The sequence below is a fragment of the Vicia villosa genome, linkage group LG4 (assembly GCF_029867415.1).
Source record: "Vicia villosa cultivar HV-30 ecotype Madison, WI linkage group LG4, Vvil1.0, whole genome shotgun sequence".
Taxonomy (NCBI): Eukaryota; Viridiplantae; Streptophyta; class Magnoliopsida; order Fabales; family Fabaceae; genus Vicia; species Vicia villosa.
The window spans coordinates 170,825,527-170,847,622 of NC_081183.1; the positions used below are offsets into that span (position 1 = coordinate 170,825,527).

General features: G+C 30.7%; 2 protein-coding genes across 2 annotated transcripts; both read left to right on the top strand.

Annotated features, from left to right (window-relative positions):
* The first annotated feature begins 3,882 nt into the window (after positions 1–3,882).
* Positions 3,883–6,707, top strand: LOC131595906 (beta-amyrin 11-oxidase-like). The gene is made up of 8 exons (XM_058868427.1): positions 3,883–4,115; positions 4,303–4,783; positions 4,897–5,151; positions 5,351–5,440; positions 5,551–5,629; positions 5,978–6,084; positions 6,175–6,296; positions 6,456–6,707. Exons 1-8 carry the CDS (start codon positions 3,883–3,885, stop codon positions 6,547–6,549), a joined length of 1,461 nt encoding a protein of 486 aa, XP_058724410.1. The 3' UTR covers positions 6,550–6,707.
* A 5,796-nt stretch (positions 6,708–12,503) lies between these two features.
* LOC131598309 (uncharacterized) lies at positions 12,504–18,522 on the top strand. Its single transcript, XM_058870925.1, has 2 exons — positions 12,504–13,196; positions 18,460–18,522. The coding sequence occupies exons 1-2, from the start codon at positions 12,504–12,506 to the stop codon at positions 18,520–18,522; spliced, it is 756 nt and encodes a 251-aa protein (XP_058726908.1).
* The last annotated feature ends 3,574 nt before the right edge of the window (positions 18,523–22,096 follow it).

Genomic DNA, 22,096 nt, shown 5'->3' on the forward strand with positions numbered 1-22,096 from the left:
ATAGTTATGAGACATGCAAATCCTAGAAAAGAATAAATAGGTAGAAAATGTTAGCAAATGAAATTGAAAAAAAATCGTTGTTATGAGATATGAAAATCCAAGAACAAATAGGTGAAAAATGATACAAAATGAAATTGGTAAATGATGAAGGTAGTATCAGAGTGGTTATAAAGGTGTGTAAAAATACAAAAAGACACTATTTTATAACCGTTTTCATAGATTATTATTAATACTATTAATAATATTAACAACATTTCATTAAAACATTCCATAAAAATTAGAAAAATTTAAAATTTTAACTCTTTTACGTTACATAAAATAAATAACAATGATTATTGTATTAATCACTATTTATTTATTAATTGTTATTTATTTTGTCCATTTACTCATTATTCTATTTATTATTATTTATTTATGCTACATGAATGTAATCAATTTTAATAAAAAACGTAATTGAATACTTATTACATACTCTTTATAATCTAATTAACTTAAAACATTTTTGTAGAAACTCATAGATATAAATTGTTTTTTATTTTTTTAATTTCAAATAATTTAAATAATTATTATTATATATTTTTTAATATTACATGAATACATTTTAGTTTATATTATAATATTAATTTGTATAAATATAAATAATAAACTTTTAAAAACAAAAAATATATAACTAATATACACTATAGAAACAAAAAAAAAAGAATTTAAATTAAAAATACAATATTATATAATCTAACCGCTGAATTTTTTAATTTTCAATTAAGGCAAATTTTTGTAAAATAAAATATTCAAATTTAGAAATTCATAAAAATAATTTGATTTTTTTATAAACTAATAATATAAAAAATATTAAAGATAAACTCATCATTAAAGTGTATTAGTTAAAATTTAATAATTATTAAAATGATATTTTATTTTATTTTATACTTACATATCATTATTAGTTATAATTTTAGTGATTATTAAAATAAAATTTATTTTTTATTTTTTAAATTAAAACCAAAACAGAAAAAATTAGAAAATTATTCAAATTATTTAAATTATTTTATGCAATACCTAAAAAAATAACATTATTCAAATTATTAAAACAGAAAAATTAGAAAATTAGTGTGGTCATAATAGAAAAAAAATTATGAAAGTTATTTACAGTTTTTAATATAATTTAAGAAAAATTTATTTAATATATTTATTTGCTGGAAATAAATTAAAATCGTATTTATATATATTTTTATTTTTTCTCTATTATAAATTAATTATATAAAAGTTATTTACAGTTTTTAATATAATTAAGAAAAAATTATTTTTACATAAATAAGTTATTTCTCAAATGTTTTATATATTGGTTTTATATATTTAGATATTATATATTACATATTTATATGATTGTTATTATTATTTGTGGTTTCATATTATATTATTATTACGATTATTATATTTTATATTTTATTTTTTATATAGAGTAAAATTAGTAAAAGTCAAAATTATAATTTTTGTTTAGATTTATTATCGATGTGACATGTGGCAAGTTTGGTTTAGAGATACTACCAAGGTGACATGTGGCTAGGGTTGCCTTCATGACAACCTTGGATTTATATATATTAAGATAATAGTTGTATATACAAAACTCTTTATTTCCTGCTCTTAAAATGTAATGTGGAGTACTAGGTATGGTATGTATTAGGGTAGTTTCTAATTTTTTAGAGGTCCTCAACAAAATTTAAATTAAGTTTTAATAAAAAATATTGAGTAACTAACTTTGAATTTTTTTTTTGTTTTAGAGAGAGGGGGTAGAAGATCATTGTGTCAGACTCAAAAAAGAGTGGTGGTCGTGGTTGTCACTAAAAGTGGTGGCGGCGCAATTAGGGGTGGGAATAGGCCAGGCCGGCCTACGGCCCAGCCTACATAGGCCTAGGCCAGGCCAGACCTATTTAATAAAGAGTCCAAGCTTAGGCTTTTTTAAAAGCCTATTATATTAAATAGGCCAGGCTTAGGCTATTGAAAAGGCCTATGAAGCCTTATAGGCCGGCCTATATTTTCATATATATTAGAGATATGTTAAATAAGTTGGTTCATGTATGCATATATATTAGAAAAAAAAGCTAAATAGGCTACGGAATCTATCTGTATGTATATTTACGGAAGAAACCCAAAAACCGAAAACCAGAAAATCAACGTTGCAACTATAAAAACAACATTCATAAATTAAAATCGGCATTACATTGATGATTTCAACAAAAAATTAAATATTACATTTCAATAATCCGGTGGACGCTTGCACATCTCTAAGATTTGTTTGACCGTTCTTCGTATCGTCGCTACCAACATCGAGTGGGATTTTCTCTTCATAATCGAAATACGTTCGCCACATCGCCAAAACATCCTCTCAGTTCTTGAGCTCAAAGTTGATGTAAACGACGTTCCATTCGTTGTCAACTGAAGGTGAACGATACTCGAGCTTCACAATCTTTTGTTTGTCTCCGTAAGGTAGGCGATAGTGGATTTGTCAATGATATCATTGAGCGAGGTGTAATTGTTGAGTTTGAACGTCATCCCGAGTGTTTTTCCATCGAAGCAGGAGACACTTGCGACATACCAACGAATGTTGATATCATATTGAAACATTTTTGTGTTTGTGTGAAAGACAACATAAGAAACCCCAAATTTATAGAAAACCTAGGTGAATATGGACCACCAATTTTCTGTCACAGAACTTTCTGTAGCTATATCCACATAAAGAATTCAGATATTTTGGTTCTAAAGGTATATCTACAAAAAATACCCAGAGACCGCAAATTAAGAATCTTTCGTAAATAAATCTACGGTACTTTTGATGTTATATTTTTACAACAAAACAAAATAATAAAGAACATTAGCATATTGCAATGTTATTTATTATATTACAATGTTAAATAGTGACTATAGTACACTTTTAAAGTTTAAAACAAATCAAAACAAGTGTCGCCGGTTAAATCTATTGGTGATTCCATGTTGGTATAGAAAATGTTGAACTTACAAATAACTAACTAGTTCTTCATTGATTTTGTATGAATTCTGAATTTGTTTCTTGAAACACTTGATCCTTCAACCTTCCTTTGTGGTTTGTTTTTGTTTTCCTTACTTTAAAAAATTAGGGAGCTTTCACATTATATGTCCGGTTGTATTCAAGTTGAGGAGAATATTATTTGTTGCTTAATTATTAAGTTACTTTATGGTGGAAAAGAAATAACTAGTTGGAAAAAGATAAGAAAGTAACTTATTTAATATTATTGTGTTTGAAATATGATTTAGAGAGTTTTAAGAATACTGACTTTGTAGAACTACTTTTATATTTTAATAAAAGGTTAAATAAGTTTTTGGTTCTTATAAATATTGCAGTTTTTATTTTTAGTTCCTCTCTACTTTTAGGCAACGGTTTTTACAATACCGTTGTCAAAACCAGCTAACCATTGCCAAAATCCATAAAGGACTAAAAATGAAACTGCAATATTTATATGGACCAAAAACTTATTTAACCCTTTAATAAATGAACATATATTATTATAGTGTTTTTCTAATTTTGTAAAGTATTAAATATTTATTAAACTCTAAGTTAAAATCCTTTCTTCTAAATTCTATAGCAAAAATAATAAAACAATTCTCAAATAGACTCTTTAAAGAACTGAGTTGAATCATGCATTCACCGAAATCATAGTAAAAAGATATTGTCTTTGAAAAGAAGGCAGTAAAAGAAAATGTTCTCCCATAACTCTTAGTAGGGATCTCTTTAATTCTAACAACTACAAAAATGGTGCGTTGGGTTAACACAATTAATGCCAAAAATTGACATGTCTTCCCAAGGCTATATATAATGAACAAATGATCTAGATATTCAATCATCCAAAAATGGATACACAATATTGGCTCTGGTTATCTGCCATTTCACTAGTAAGTTATTTTTGTGTAAACACTTTAGCATGGAGAATGCATGATTTGTATTACAATCTCAAACAAAGAAACAAAGAGTACCCTCTTCCTCCTGGTGATTTGGGATGGCCATTTATTGGCAATATGTTGACCTTTCTTAAACACTTCTCATCTGGTCATCCTGATTTATTCATCAACAACATCGTTTCCAAGTACTGTCTTCCTTTTTTAACTCTTGCAATGATTCTTGACACACATGCAAAAAAAATTTTATAGGTTCATTAAGTAGCTGCTATATTTGATTTATATATAGAACATATACATCGATTATTTAATGTATTTACTAATAACAATGGTCATAATAGTTTACTAAATATTACAACCTAACATATATTACAGGCATGGACGAAACGGTATCTACAAGACTCATTTGTTTGGAAACCCAAGCATCATAGTTTCTGAGGCTGAAATGTGTAAACGAGTGTTGACAGATGATGAGAAATTTAAAACCGGTTATCCAAAATCCACTATAGAAGTAGTGAGATGTAAATCTATATGGAGTTTCTCTAAAGAAGAACACAGACGTTTTAGACGCTTAATCTCGTCTCTTACCATGGGACATAGTACATTAGAAACGTATTTAACACGCATTGATGACATTGTGATTAATTCTTTGGAGGAACTTTCTAGTATGAGCCACCCGGTTGAGTTTTTGAAAGAGACGAAAACTATTTCTTTTAATATCATTATTGATATTATCTTAGGCTCTTACAATCAACATATAATAAATAAAATCGGAAATTCTTTTACCGAAATGTATACTGCTTTGTTCTCTATGCCCATTAATCTTCCCGGTTTTGCTTATCGGAAAGGACTCGTGGTAATTACTTCTTATATTTTCATATTCACTTTTATAATATTATTACTAACATGGATTTGATTAGAATGCATTTGATAGCAATTTCTTTTGATGTTGATTAAATATTCATACAGGCACGTGAGAAGCTGGGGAAATTAGTTAAACCTATTGTGGAAGAAAGGAGATTGATGATAAAAAAAGGTGAAAGAAAAGATTTACTTGATGTTCTTTTGCAAGCAAAGGATGAAGATGGTTGGAAACCAGAAGATGAGGATATTATTGACATATTGATAGGGATTGTACTTGCTGGCCATGAAGCTACAGCCAGTGGTATGATGTGGTCAATGGTATATCTTACACAAAATCCACATACTTTGGAAAAGGCCAAGGTAAATTAAGCTTGTGTCAAGTAAGATACATTAATTTTATTATTTGAAGTACTCTTATTTTATAAAAAGATTGTATGTTTTGTTAAAAAGCTTGTGAACACAATAACATAAAAACATAATAAACAAATGATATGATTTTTTTAAAAAAATCATAACATGATAAATTTCTTAAATTCATAACATGTTGTTTTGTTTACAGAAGGAGCAGGAAGAAATCATGAAGACCAGATTGCCTACGCAGAAACATTTAACTCTTAAAGATATAAAGAAAATGAATTATCTTTCTCAAGTAAGTTGTATATTCTTTGATTATAGTGTTTTTCAAAAACTAATCTTAAATAATTAAAATTTTAAAAATAAATCATTGATTATATAGTGTTGCAATGTCTTACATGACAGGTAATCAATGAAATGATGCGCCTTACTAGTATGAACTTTGCAATTTTTCGAGAGGCAACAAGTGACGTTAACATCAATGGTTCGTTGATATTCAATTTTTTTTTTTTTTTTTTATAGTTTTTCATATTCAATGTGAATGGTAATATTTTTTTAGATAACTTCTAGTTTCACAACTTTAATTGAAAATATAAAATAATTTTGAGACTTTCAGATAACCTAAATCATAACATGCCATCTCTTTTTTTTTTAGCCAAAACCCCTAAGGTACCAAAAAGACTAAAAAAGCCAATATTTTCATCCCTTCCTTCAACTAACATTATCTCCGATGTCTAGACATTGTTGTAATTTTATAAACCAAGAGAGTATTGGTACATCAATCTATATCAAAAGGTAGTAAAATAAATTCATATGAACTCTATATTTTCAGGTTATACTATACCGAAAGGATGGAAAGTGTTAACTTGGATAAGAGCTATACATATGAATCCTACATATTATCCAAATCCAGAACAATTCAATCCATCTAGATGGAATGTGAGTTGTATTATAATATCATAATTTATATTTAAACAACAAAATAATATTATTTGTATATTAGTGATTTTTTTATATTACATGTTGCAGGATCACAATACTAAAGTTGGAAGCTTCCTTCCTTTTGGAGCTGGAAGTAGATATTGTCCTGGAAGTGATTTGGCTAAAATTGAAATTTCTATATTTCTACATTATTTCCTTCTTAATTATAAGTAAGAAATCCTTTTAACTTTTTTTATTACTAAAATAAATTATCTGAAATTATATATATATATATATATATATATATATATATATATATATATATATATATACTTTCAGTTTATTTAGTTAATTTAATTATTCTTTACTAATTAATCTGTTTTGTACAGGCTTGAGCTAGTAAATCCAAAATGTCCTATTACTAGTTTACCATCACCCAAGCCCACAGATAATTGCCTTGCTAAGGTGATAAAGAATGCATAATATGGGAGTGGAAAATAAAGTTTCCAAGCTTCTTTGTTAAAAATAAACAGTTGCTTTTTATTACACTACGAATGGCCTATTATATTATATTTTTATATATATCTTTGGTTTTCTTTGGCTTGTAATGTAAAAGACTTATTGAAGGAGGAATTTAAGAAGGAGGTTAAAGTTTGATATCCGCTACTTTTAATTTGTTTTGTCGTCAAACTTATAATGTTTCTCTTACTAACTCAAACGATTTTTATTTCTTAAGAAAAACTCAAACATCATTTCAACTTATAGAAGCAGATATTTTACTTCTATGGATAATATATTTTACGTTGGTTTTAGAAAGAGTTATTATCTCGGTTTTTTAGCCGAAGTAACGAAGAATGTCGTGGAAAGCCGCCATTTTTCCTTCGGTCTATTTGCAACCGAGGGGAAAGGTGGATTCCTAACAACTACATGTTCGTATTTTTTGATCCATAACAATTACATATTTGTATTTTTTGAAAACATGCTACTTTACCTCTACGTTTCTAAAATATCCAAAAAAATATATCAACTAAAATTTTGTTATATATATATATATATATATATATATATATATATATATATATATATATATATATATATATATATATATATATATCTTACTTTACATTGTTTTTGCTTTAATTTTCAAGTACAAAATTTTGACAAATTTTAAATCTGATTAATTATTGTCACTGTCAATTTTGCAAAAGAACAAATGCTTGTTCTGTTGTATATCCATTGTTTTTTAAATTCAATAGTTTTTGCATGCATTATATTCTCAATTACATGCATTTGTTTCTGATATAAAATAGAAAAAATATTAGGTAAATAAAATAAATAGTTAGTTACAAGATAAGAGAATATATAAGAACACCAACCTTGCACAAAATTTTCTACTCTTGCAATCATCCCCGAGATTATTCCTAAACTAATTTAAGTTTCACTATTTTAAATCGAAATTTTTTATCAATGTTCGAGTTTTGTAATGTAGTGTCTAAGATATAGAGTTGTGGTGTTTATGTTTTGATTGGATGTAGAGGATTTCTTCTGAATCGATGTGTTGACAATATCTTCAACATTGTTACTTTATAGGGTTAAATATGTCAGGGGTCCCTATAAATATGCGACCCTGCAATTTTAGTCCCTAAAAAATTTTCTTTCAAAAAATGGGCCTCGCAAACTTTTCCGTCCTCAATATTGGTCTCTCCCATTAGTTTCCACTGACAAAGGCTGACGTGGCACGCCACGTGGAAGCACTACAAAAAAAGTCCTCTGCAGCGACGTGATCAGCACAACGCAACATGGAATATCACGTGGCAACAAAAAAGTAGCGATGTGAGTGAATACGTCGCAGGAGCCAAAGTGGCAACTTGTAGCGACGTGGAGACAACGTCAGAAAGTAGCGACGTGCCTCCCACGTCGCAACAGGGTTGCATGGGGAACATCTATCTGCACACACAGCAGGCGTGGCAGGTGTGGGACAGTGTGTTTGTTGACCAATGTAGCGACGTGTATACCACATCGCTACATTAAATGCTTTTTTTTTTAAAAATTAATTCACGCTAGATTTGTTTTGTTTTATATATTTTTTATAATTAATTAATATATAATAAAATATATATAATAAAATATATATAATAAAATATATATAATAAAATTTATATAATAAAATTTATAAAATAAAATTTATATAATAAAACCTATAAAATAAAATTTATATATTAAAATCTATAAAAACTAATTTATATAATAAATTTGTATAAAATAAATTCATATAATAAACATTATATAATAAATTCAATTAATTAAAACTAAAAATTTAAAACTAATACTTTAATGAATTAAAATGTAGAATATTTTACATAAAAATGAATTAAAAATAAATAAAATACAAAATGTTTTCAAGAGGCATCATCCGGAAAATAATTATCCGGATTAAAATCATCAGCCACCCCGTCATCCTCCGGCTCTTGAGGAGGAGCATTACTGTAATTTCCACCTCCTTGCATAAACCGTCACACACATTGATAACTTTGAGTCAGACGATCCATCAAACAACGGCGTATTCATCTCATTCAACAACTGATAAAATTTCTGCGCTTCCTCATTCGGCATCTCTTCCCCACCAAAATCTTCAGGCTCATCATAAGTCACGTTCACACCAAAAGCATCCTCAACCATGTCACCAATCAGATTAAAGTTTTCCTCATATTCCACAGGCGGCCGACTACTTGAAGCATGAGAGTTGCTAGTCTCTGGTACGTTACTAATAATTTTTTTAAAACACATTATAACAATTTTAATATATCAATTTTTTTCTAATAATTTTACAATTTATAAAAACACATTATAAATCTATACAAACACATAAATATCTTAATAAATCTACTAAAAAATTCTATAACACATACATATTATCTTAATAAATCTAGTAAAAAAAATCACATTATAAATCTATACCAAAAATCTATACCATATATCTAACCCAAAAATCATTATTAAAAATATATTTTTTTTACTTACCTCTTCTTCAATCTACTCCTCCTTCTTCAATCTACTCTCCTCCTTCTTCAATCTACTAAAACTATACCAAAAAAAATCAAAAGTTAATAACAGAATAAAGAATAAAATTATAACATAATACTAATTCAACCTCTTAATTACCTTTGATATCAAAAAATATTTGGATTGATGCAGTTGGATTTTGGGAGATTGAATTTCGTTTTGGTTTTGGTTTTGGGGGAGAAGTGAAACTGGTTTTTCTTTCAGAGGTTTGGATCTGCAACGAAGGTGGGGGGAGTGAAGTGAATTGCTCTCATAAATAATCAAAGTAGCGACGTGAAGTAAACTTCGCTAGTTGCCACGTTGTAAACACGTCGCAACAAGCAAACGGTAATATGTAATTAATGTCTCTGCCATAAATGCTGTCACCTAGTCAAGTCTTGGGAACGTTATAAATGTTGCGACGTGTTTACAACGTCACAACTTAATTTTTTTAAAATTTGAATCTCCCCCAATCTCCCCCACCCATGTGAACGTTATTGCTTTTTAAAATTTAATTTATACATTTAATGTAGCGACGTGTTACCCACGTCGCAACATTTTTCACGTAACCCAACGTCTGACACCTCATTACTTTATGTTTATAAAGTTATTTTAATTTTAAAAACATGTTGCGACGTGGTTGTCACGTCTCTAGAGGCAATAATTACCCACGTGACTTCCACGTCGCTAATATGTGTCGCTGGGGAGCCCTTTTTTTGTAGTGAAGACAGCTTGACAAATATCTAAAAACATTTGAAATTGCGGTGTTTTAAACCTCCTCTACACTAACCCAAAAAAAAATCTTCACTATGAACTTTTGTCGAACACGTTGCGAATAATCTTCATAGAAAAAGAAAAAACTAAATAAAAACAGTTCTTGAAACAAAAAACAAATACAAAACCTATATTGTCTTGCAATTAATGAAACTAGTAATTAACTTATCAATTAATCATTCTCTTCCATTATTTGGTTAACACAAAAGTGTTTTGTGCTTAAGAACCTCAAAATGGATTTTGAAGAAATCAGTTAGTTTCTAATAACGTACATGATTTTTCTAAAACTCATGTTAGAGTTCTAATAAATAAATTCTCCCTCTCGTGTTATTCTAACATTACTCCCTTTAACAAATGGATACATTTGACAAGGAAAAAAAGATGGATTATGTTGGCTAACAGTAGCTTAACTACATTTTGTGAATTTTTCATTTGGTTCAGAGTGACATAAGTTGCAATCCAATTGATAATGCTGGCCTCATAGGTCTTCTTATCATTGGCAAATTCTTCATATATATATATATATATATATATATATATATATATATATATATATATATATATATATATATATATATATATATATATATATATATATATATATATATATATGTATATATATATGTATATATGTATATATATATATATATAATATATATATATATATATATATATATATATATATATATATATATATATATATATATATATATATATATATATATATATATATATATATATATATATATACTATGATTGTTGGGAATTGTAATTACTCCAAGTTGCACGAACAATGTCATAGCCAACACAAAATTCTAATAACGAAAGAGTGATATGTTTAGTGGCAAGGTTTAAGAAAAGAAAAGTGAGACGATACCTCTAATTTAGTTTGAACTTTCTAGATAAGCAAATTTTATTAGGTATGTCATGATTGTTAGAAACATCTTCTTATATGATTTCCATGTCGTTCACCTCTAACTACTTTGAACGGAACATTGGATACTTATAGGAGGTTCATAGCATAGTGTTCCCTTGCCCTCCTTTTCTGGGTGCATGTTTGGCCTTTCATCATTGGTTGGATAACAGGTTTGCTTAATATCGCTCATTACGGGACTATTTGTAGCATCAATACAAGGAGAACTGGGCCTGTCAATGGCATAAGTTAAGTTATCAGGTGCACTGGAAACAAACTGCTGGTCCTCCGGCTCAGTGGAATGTACTGGTCGAGATTGGGAGGATGCCATCCCTTTAAAATTATTAAAGCACTTACAACAAGTTAATGGCAGAGTTGAGGTTTCACAATTTTCGAAAATCTGAAAATGATACAATTGACAAACAAATGGGGGATGACTATAAAATTCAACATTATCAACATCTTTAATATAATCTCCAGGGATGGTTTTACAGTAACTTGTATGTATCAACATCTATCAATGGATATTACTTATGCCTTGCATAGTTTCTTCGAGAAAAGTTCTGAACTTATGTGTTGTCAGAACCATTTTTTTCCTGGGTTAGTTTAGAGTAGGTTTAAAATCTCCGCAATTTCAAATATTTTTTATATTTTTACCAAGTTGTCTTCCACATGGCGTGCCACGCCAACCTCCATTAGTGGAAACTAACGGGGGGACCAATATTGGAGACGAAAAAGTTTGCAAGGATCATTTATTGAAGAAAAATTTTAGAGGCACTAAAATTGCAGGGTCGCATATTTATAGGGATTAAAAATGTATTTAACCCTACTTTATAAATAAACGACAAAGATTCGCTATGGATAAAATTGTGTCATTTTTCCCTTTTGTCTAAATCCATCGAGGTAATAACTTAGTTCTATTAAAAAATGGTGAATAGAAAAAAAATTGAAAATAACATCTATTGTTATTTTTTCTTTCAATTTTTTAGCATTCACCAATTTCTGCGTGTAGAAATATTCAATCAAATGACTATATTCAAAACAAAAAAAATTCAAGATCTTGTTTTGTGAAACAACATTACTTGCAATATATTATCGCATGATTAAGAATAAATTTTTCAATATTGTTAATTTAGGAAAACAATAAATTATAGAATGTTTTCTTTGGCTGACAGTATTGGAAAGTTATTCCAAAATATAACAAAGTAATTGCAAGATGTGGAAACAACAACAACAACAACAGGGGGGTAAGAGGAGGATCAATTGGGTTAGTTGGAAGAATGTTTGTTTACCGGTGGAAAAGGGGGGTCTTGGCATTAAAAATATCGTGGATTTTAATTTAGCACTTTTAAATAAATGGAGGTGGAGAATTCTTAAAGGAGAGGATGTTCTTTGGTATAAATTGTTGAAAGCGCGATATGGCGACTTAATCATGAAGACTTTTTGTGGAGGTACACTTTCTTTTTCTACATCCTCTTCATCTTTTTTTTCTCCTATTGATTCTTATTGGTGGAGGGATTTGATGGTTATTGGGTTTTTTGGGAAGAGTGGGAGTAGAGATCCTATGGAGTCTTATTGTCGTTTTAAAATTGGGAATGGGTTTTCTACTCCGTTTTGGGAAGCGTCGTGGTTGGACTCTTTTTGTTTAAAGAAGGATTTTCCGAATTTATATGAGATTTCTTGATTTAAGAAGGTGGCGGTGGCGGGAATGGGAGGTTGGATGAATGGGGTTTGGTCTTGGGGGAATTTAGGGATTAATCCGTTGGTTTTAGCCGAGCATAACCTTGAGTCGGAGATGGATTCCTTGGGTGTTTTGTTGGAGGGCCGTGGGCCTTGTAATGAGGATGGTGATGAGACGGTGTGGAGAGCCAAATCGGACGGAGTTTTCTCTGTGGCTTCTTGTTATAAGTTTTATGTCGGTTCTCGTATTCCATATGGTCCTTTTAATAAATATGATGGGGCTTTAAGCTTGGTGTGGAAATCGGAAGTTCCGTTCAAAATTAAGGCGTTTGGTTGGAGACTCCTTGTGAATAGGCTTCCAACAAAGGATTTACTCCTTCATAGAGGCATTATATTTACGGTAGAAAATTCCAAGTGTGTTTTTTGTGGTGTTGATCCAGAAAGTCGGAAGCATTCTTTCTTTACTTGCTCTTCGGTTAAGGCGGTTTGGTGTTCAATGGCTATGTGGATTGGTAAACCGTATGGAGGGGTGGAGGAAGATTGCTTGAGTGGTTTTATGGATTGGTTATCCTTTTGTAAAAAAAAAAAGAAAGTTAAAGAAGGTAAACTAGGAGTAGTTTGGTTAGAAACTTTATGGACCCTTTGGCTTTATAGAAATGGGGTTTGTTTTCTTAATGAAGTGTGGAATGTGGATAATACTATTTGGAGCATCAAGTTTTTGGTATGGAAGTGGGCTTTTATAGGAGATATTACACATCCTATTTGTAGTTTCTACGAATTTAACAAAGATCCTTTGTTATCTATTTCGTAGTAACAAATCGGTTTGTAATTTCTTGGGGTTTTTTTTTGGCGGGGTTGTCTCCCCCTTCTTTGATGTAAACAGGTGTTGAGAACCCTTAGTTCTCTTTTTAATACAACTTGCTTACTCAAAAAAAAAAACTACAACAACGACAACAATAATATTATGTGAAATAAATTGCAAGAACATAAATATATTGTGTTTAAGGTTGGTAAAATTATATTTTCCAATGCATGTATGGAAGAATAATAACATACAACCATGAAAGATTTCTTAACTAGTTTAGAAAACTTTAAGATTTTTCTGTCTTGCAATCCATCTCAAAGAATGATGTTTATGATTTTGGAGCGGTTGTATATGAGTTAGATTTTGGAAAAACTTTATGAACAAATGATTTTATAGTTAAATCCGAGTATCAATCCCCTCAGTTAGTAGTGTAACCAAAGGAATAGATCATTTAATTTTTAAATAAAAAATAAAATAAAAACAAAGACGTCACTTTTACAGAAATAAAAATATAAACTACAGTTGTGGGGTCTCAAAGCATGTCTTCTGAATTAGTTTTCATTAATGTCATTTATGACAATTGAGGGAATATATGATATTTTTTTAAAAATAAATTTTAAAAAAAGAAGAAGGGTAAACTTAATGAACGTATGCTTTTATAGTTAAATATGTATATCAAACCCCTCGATTAGTATTGTAACCGAAGGAATAGATCATTTAATTTTTAAATAAAAAATAAAATAAAAAGAAAGGCTCCACCTAAAAAAAAATAAAAAGAAAACGTAATGCTCCACTTTTAAAGAAAGGCTCCACTTTACCATATACCTTCTTCACGATCCTTAACATTATCTCTATCAACTTCTTTATATGAAGTAGGCACTTATGTTGGGTAAGAATGAGGATCAAAGGAAAGAGAAATAATGAAGGTTATGAACTTAGTTAAACACACTACGTTAAAAAAATGCTTGATAAGTTCAAACAAATATGTTTTAAGGAAGTAAACACTCGATTTGATCCTAGTGTCAAACTTCAAAATAATGATGAAAGAGATGAGGCTCAGTTGTAATATGCAAGTGCAATTGGTTGTATAATGTATTTGATACAATGTACCAGATCAAACATAACATTTCTAGTTAGTAAAATGAGTGGAATTACTAGCAATCCAAATGATAAGCATTAGAAGGCTATCCCAAGGATTTTTGGTTATATTTTGAAAACTAAAAATCTTGGCCTTTATTATGGTAGGTTTCCTGTCATACTTGAAGGATATACTTAAGCGAGTTTGATATCGAGTGGAGATCATAAATCTACAACTGGATGAATATTTACACTAGCTCGAGGTTCTTAGAAGAGCAAAAAATAAATGTGTATCACTCTCTTAACCATGGAATTAGAGTTCATGGATGTTGCTTGTAACACCCTTCTAAACCCCCGCGGCAATTTTTAAACAATTATATCAGAGTAAAACATAAACACAAGGGTGCCACAATTATATAAAATAAATAAACCCATCATGGTCAAGTCATGCTTCATTAGGAAACGGTTCACCAAATCGAAATTATGTTTATCACAGCGGAATAAGAAACATTATCAAATACATCCAATGGAATCATAATCCAACACCAATAAAGTAGATTAATTTCATAAAACTCTATAACTATCGTTCCCCAGTGTTACAGATCAGAGCATGACCGACACGACCCAATATAAACGGATAAACTCTATGAGTCATCCTCACCAAGCACTAATGCCGCTACTCCTCAATCTGAAAATGACAACATGTAAGGGTGAGTCTCATTCTCAGTTAATCAATATTATGCATTCATAAGCAACAAAACATCATAATATATCATTCACCCAATTTGTCATATATTCAGATATTCAATGATCATTCATCAATCACACACAAATACAACAATTACAACAAATACGACACCAAACATAACACTGAAATTCAATTCAATCATGTTATGACAAAGATGCATATGACCAACTGACACTATGCATGTGGTACCAATAAACCGTGGAATCAATCCACCTAACCGATCTACGCCTCATCGAGATACGGCCCACCGACACAATTTCCGCACAATGGGAAATATGTCCACCAGTGATCCAAACATCACCGGGGTCCATCATCAAATGCATATGAATGAATGTACACATATACCATACTTAAAAACATCACCGATCCGATGCACCGCACCGTCTCATCATAACTCACCATTTTCATCACCGAATAAGTATGTACACGCTGCACAATCATTCAATTATTCACATATATTTACATCAAATATATCATTCAATCATCACCGTCATATTATCACAACAATCATGATAATAGTCACAATAAATCTATCACCGCATCGACACATTGTCACATTCAAAAACATATGCACACAATGTTACATTCAATCATACATGTCCACATATAACATATAATCATCACATTAATAATAATAACAGTTCATTCCATCGTCCCACGAAAACATTGTCATGTTTACACAATTCCACATACACACAATGTATATCAACGAAGCAATTAAATAATCTTTTAAAAATAATTCGGGTCACCGCCCATCTCACCAATTCATCATATAAAATATTTAATTTGCTTCATAACACCCCAAACGGCACCAAGAAAGGATACACGGATCAAAAGATATGTTATTTTGAAGTTTTAGAAAAATTCAACACAGCAAAGTTCGCTCAGCGAAGCCCGACAGAAACGAATCCTTCAGACCCCCGCTCAGTGGACCTCTAGCGACGCCCAACAGAAGCAAACTACGTTGGGACCTCCGCTCAGCGGACCTGCGATTTCACCAATTCTCAGGTCTGCGACAGACCTGCGATTTCATACCCTTTTCACCCAAAAACGATTCCAGACATCATATACAGACATACAAACATTGAATTTCTCATCACACATCATTATACATCAAAACAACACATCAATAACCAACAATCTATACCAATTCATCAATTATCCCAAATCATAACATACCTAACAATATCAAATCCCAATATACCCAATCGAATCGAATCATACATTAATCCGTCCTATTACCCATAATCACATAATAGAAATTAACCGGAAGAGTCCCCCCTTACCTTAGCCAAGAATCTGGACTTTTCTCCTTCTTCTCCATCAAACCCGTATGCCTCTTTTCATCACTTTCAGCAAGAATCTCCAATCTTCAAACCCGCTTATCTACCTCACCGAGAACTTCCCTGACACGAATTAATATATCAAATCGAAGGAAATTTCGTGTAGAATCCGAATCTTCAAGAATTACCTGATTTGGAGTTACGAGCAGAAAGTTATGACATGATTTGTGAAGGCTGCCAAAGGGTTGCGAAAATAGCTTTTGCCCATGAGTTCTTCTTCTCTTCCTCTTAGGTCTTCTTCCTCTATTTCTCAATTTCCTCTTATTTTCTTGTTTTATTAAAACATGGCATAATTTAGTAATGGGCTCAACATTTAACACCCCCTCATTACTAAATACCTCACTTGGGCCAAAGACCCATACTCCATAATTCTTCAAATTAGTTCAACGAAAATACCAAATAATTCTAAATAATAATTTAATTTCCGATTAAATTAAAATTAGAAAATATGGGGTGTTACATTGCTTCTACTAGTCAAGAAGCTGAATGATCGAGGGACCTTCTGTTAGAAGTTCCATTGGCTAAGACAATGTTTCAAAGGTGTTGATACATTGCGATCGTCAAGCCACTTTAACTAGAGCATACAATAAAGTGTATAATAAAAAGTCTAAACATATAAGTCTTAGACATTCCTTCGTGAGAAAACTGATTAAGGATGGAATCATTTCACTCACATAATTGCGCTCAAGCTATAATTTGGCTAATCCATTTACTAGAGCACGATTGCCTTAAGAGGTATGAGATTGAAACTCCGTGAGTAAAATTTTAACAACAAAAACAACCCAATCTAACATTAATAAAACATTAACCTCAAAATCCAATGGGTAATAACAAGCCGTTGATTTGGATGTTTGTGTAACATTATGTAATAATGTTGATTATTGCATTTGGAGGGTTGAGTTTTGCAAACTCTTAATAAAGTTTAATATTGAGAATATGTATTTCGAGATGACTTGTCTCAAAGTGAGAATTAGAGTTTCTCTCACAAATAAATTCACGAAACAAGAAAAGCACATGGTTATAAATAGTGCTTAGGAGAGATGTAGGCGAAGAAGTATTAAAGAGTGTGTGTAAGGTAACGCCGATCTAATCACAAGGAATAACAGGTTCAAAGCATTTTTATCTAAAATTTCTATTTGATTTTGTATTTTTTTACTATGGTTAAGTTCAAATCGAAAGTTAATTAACTGTATTAACATTTTTTGTTTCCTTTTTTGAAATTGGTCTTGTCATTATTAAAACAGGTGGGAGATTGTTATAATTAATAAAAATTACTAATGACCATTGGTGTATTCTAAATGACAAGAAAATTACAAGAGAGTAAATGAACATTCAACGCATGAAAAATGGTTTCGCATAGAAAGTTCAATTCACTTTAATAGTCCTTATAAAGACATACATTCATTAACTCAACAAAGGATATAAAGAGGATAAAGTGCTACATTGGCAAGTGTGGTGGTCTCGAATCTTACGCCATTTGTCACGTCCACACTCCCCCTCACCGGTGTCGTCGGCTCGGGGACCGAGAGCGTGGACAAAGAGGCGCTAGTGGCGGCTTGTAAGCGGCACTTGAATTCGAAATGACAACACTTTGTGAAGTGTTTCAATAGTAGGTAAAATGTGAAAATTTGCAACATTCAGTGTGAAGTGTTGCCGAAAGAGTGTTTCATCAAGGGTCACAACCTTATGAAGCAACACTACTTCACATATAAATTAGTCATTTCAGATTCAGAAAATCACACAAAATCATAAACTTATCCTCATCATAGAAAATTTCATATTTTCATCTTCCCTACATTCGAATTTTTATCTATCTTATGCAAAGTCAAATATAAATTTAATTACTCTACGTATTTGTGCGCGTTGACTCTAAGACATTTTTTTCAGTGTTTGAAACACCATTAGAAAAGTTCTTACATTCACAATTCTAGCATGAATCCATTTGACTTACAAAGTTTATCTAACGATGATCATGTTCATGGTTCACTCTCATGTTCATGGTTCTGTTCAGGTCACTCTCGCCAAACACCCGAACAACAAGGAAGAAAACGATCTTCAAATCGATGACGATTGAAACCTGGTCATCTTTAAGAAGAAACTTTCTTGCATGTAGAAACCAAAGTTTTTTGTGATTATCTATTGAATATGCGCGCAATTGCAATTGGTAATTGGATCACAAGATAATAATAAGAAGGTCAATCGAAATGCCTAGTCACATTCACAATTACACGTTAGTCGTTTTCAATGTAAAAACAATTTTTTCCGTTTTTGAGTTAGAATTTTGAATGTTTTTTAAAAACAACTCTTATCATTTAAGTAGTTTCTTCTTTTTATATTAATAACCTTTCCTTCATTTAGGTTTGTTTATCTTCTAGGGATTATTTACTTAGGTTTGTTTATCCATTATTTTTTAATATGTATGTATAAACGACAAACACCTATGAAGAGTAGTAATTAGAATTAATTGCAATAAACATCCATGCAAAAAACTTATTTCGGTACTTCATCATGTACGAAATCGATTAATGGTGTAAATTCAAATATTATATATTGAAATATTGTTAAAGAAAAAGGTTGAGTTCAATCAAGTGAAACAATATTTTATATTTATGTTTAAAAAAACTTATCGTTAATCAGATTACAGAGTAAAAATATGAAAACAAAGATTGTCTTATTTTAATAAAATATCTTAATATCTCTTAATGAAAATAAATTAAGCTTTTGTTCAATATTTTTTGATATATATGGTTCCGTTATAAACTTCTTGTTTTTTTCTTTTACTATTATAATAATTTTAAATAAAACATAATAGTTTTTAAATAAAATTCTTTATTGAGAAAACAAACAAAGAGGATGGATAATGTGCATAATTTATCAAAACTAACAAGTAGTTAGTTAAACAAAAATGATCTCTAAAATAATTATTTCAAATACATTACGGTAAAGTAATACACCACGTGTGAGAAAGCATAAAGGGTCTGTTTGGTAAAAATAACGGTAGACTTATAAGCTAGCTGATAGCTTATAGTTTATGACCGATGGCTGATGACTGGTGACTTATATCTTATAGCGAATGGTTGAGACTGATAACTTATAAGTTCATTGAAGTGTTTGGTAAAATTAGCGGTTTAATTAACTTATAAATGTAAAATGACATAAAAGATATTTAATATATAATTATTTTATTTTAAATTAAAATAAATTATAAGGGTTAAAAATGGATTTAAATTAAAATAATAAGGATTTCCTGCAAGTATACATTACAATATTCAACAACATTGACCTTGCAAAATGGATTGATTTCGTTCCAAAAGCGTGGTGACATATATTTTAGTTTAGCATCAGCAGTCCCAATATTTTAGTTTAGCAGTCGGGCGACCTGTCACTTTTAAGTAGTAGTATATCATGAAACTTCCACAAATTTTTGATAGAAAAATCGCTGATGCAGAGCCACAACATTTAGGATCTAAGACAATATATAGATAAACATAGTTACCTCATAAACTATCTGAGAACATCTGCACTAATCATAGTTGTCATAGTGTGGAAAGTGATTCAGTTTAAAGTAGAAGAACTCCATAACAGAATGAGCATTATTCCATGAGTTTAACAGATCATCTAAAACGAAACTCGTACTAGGATAAACAAAAACATGGCTGCAAGTTTGATGGGCCTATGCTATTTAATATAATATTTCTTGCTATGAACTGCTGCCATGTAAGCACCGAAAATTTGATTAAGAGAATTTGCTTAATCATACATTATAGGCACCGAAAATTATCATAGTGATTGGACCCTTTGATTCACATTTTTGGAAAGTTATCAATGAATCAATAATACAGACACACAACTTCAAAAAGTGCAACAGAGTTAGCAATAGGAACCTAATCAATTGGAAAATCAAACTTCACTAATTAGTCATTCAAAATAAGCAAGTTAATAATTATATATCTTTTCCTTAATGGATTAAACGGCTTGCAAATTTTCCCATCAGTTTAAGCATAGGCCAATACAGCAACTGCATATTTTTGGCTTTCCAACCTCAGTTCAGTGAAAAAAAATCATTCCTGGCTATATAAACTAACGACCGTGAACATTTGCTTTTGTTATACTAAAAGCATTGGTGTTAAATAGAAGCTATAGCAACACTATACTGCTATAGCATATCAGAATTTTGACAAACCGACATTGGAGAATTCTGTCAATGAGCCAATCACTCCAACATGAACCTGCTTGCAACAAAAAATATTAGTACCAATATTCAAACAATTCATTAGTCCTCAATGAATACCAACACAATATCTAGTGAAGAATCGAAGCGTACAACAAATTCTTGACGTAAATGATCACACGGGAAAATGGTTTCATCTTGCTATCGTATTGGAACTTTTCAGACCATCGATTATACAAAGAGAGTGCTCAATATCCATGCGGATTAACTTGCCAATGGAGAAAATTAAATTGTGGTGAGTTGACTCCACCTCCATTTCAAGAACTCTCTCCTACTGCTATTGCCATCTTTACCATTTCGGTTTCCAATGATGATGATGGCGTGACCGTCGCCACTAACGATCATTGTCACACAGATGGAACCATAATAATATATATGTTAATTATAAATGATTAGTAAACATCATAAAACTTCAATAATTACTTACTCCTTGAATGAGAAATTAAATCGAACATGTTGAGAACACCCCCAAAATCAATTTCCAGTCTCAAAATCTTAAAATAGACAGGCTATGGAAAAGATAATTATATTAGTCAAGTAGATTTTACCTGGATGCCGGTGTGAATGCAGAGATAAGAATCAAACTCGGTTGGGTGACAGATTTTTGTATTGCCTACAGTTCCTAATAGTAAAATTCAAATATAGAGAACAACCTGGTAAATTAATTTGCGTGTAATAAAATTTAAGTAACACTACAAAGAGATAGTTGTTGCTATAATCCAAATGTGTTTATCAACAACCATAACGAACCTGCTCCACGAATCCAAACCGGTACCACATTTCTGCACCTGCAATCGATGTTCGAAAACAGAGTCAAAATAATAGTTCTTCAGGAAATAACAAACTCACGTTCTTGTCGAATACCACCCGTTCAAAATGCTCTTTGGTTGTTGTTGTCACTTTCCATTTGTGGTGTACTTTAACGACGATTTTTCCATAACTCCTTTGGGTCGTTGATGTCGACAATCGTTGAAGGATACGCAACCACCACCACTTATTGCATCCTATACAGAAAAAACAGAAAGCGTTGGATCCGCAAACCCTAAGTCATAAAAGTGTTGGATCTGGAAACCCTAAGCCACGGAAGTGTTGGATCTAGAAAAACTAAGCCACGAAAGTGTTGGATCTAGAAAACCTAAGCCACAAAAGTGTTGGATCTGGAAAAAAAGATGAAGAGGAAGAGCATAATATATCAGAAGCAATTTGGAGTGAAGGTATAAAACATTACCTTCAAATTGCATAAACAGTGGCCGACCACCACATGTTCGTTACGAATCCGACATCGTCGCCAGATTATCCTTTCGTCATCTTCTCCCCTGTTCGCACCACTGTAGCCTTTCGTTTCGAGGAAGAAGAGAAGGAGGGAGAAGAGAGTGAATGAAGAAGAAGAGGAAGAGGGGGAAGAAAAACAGATACG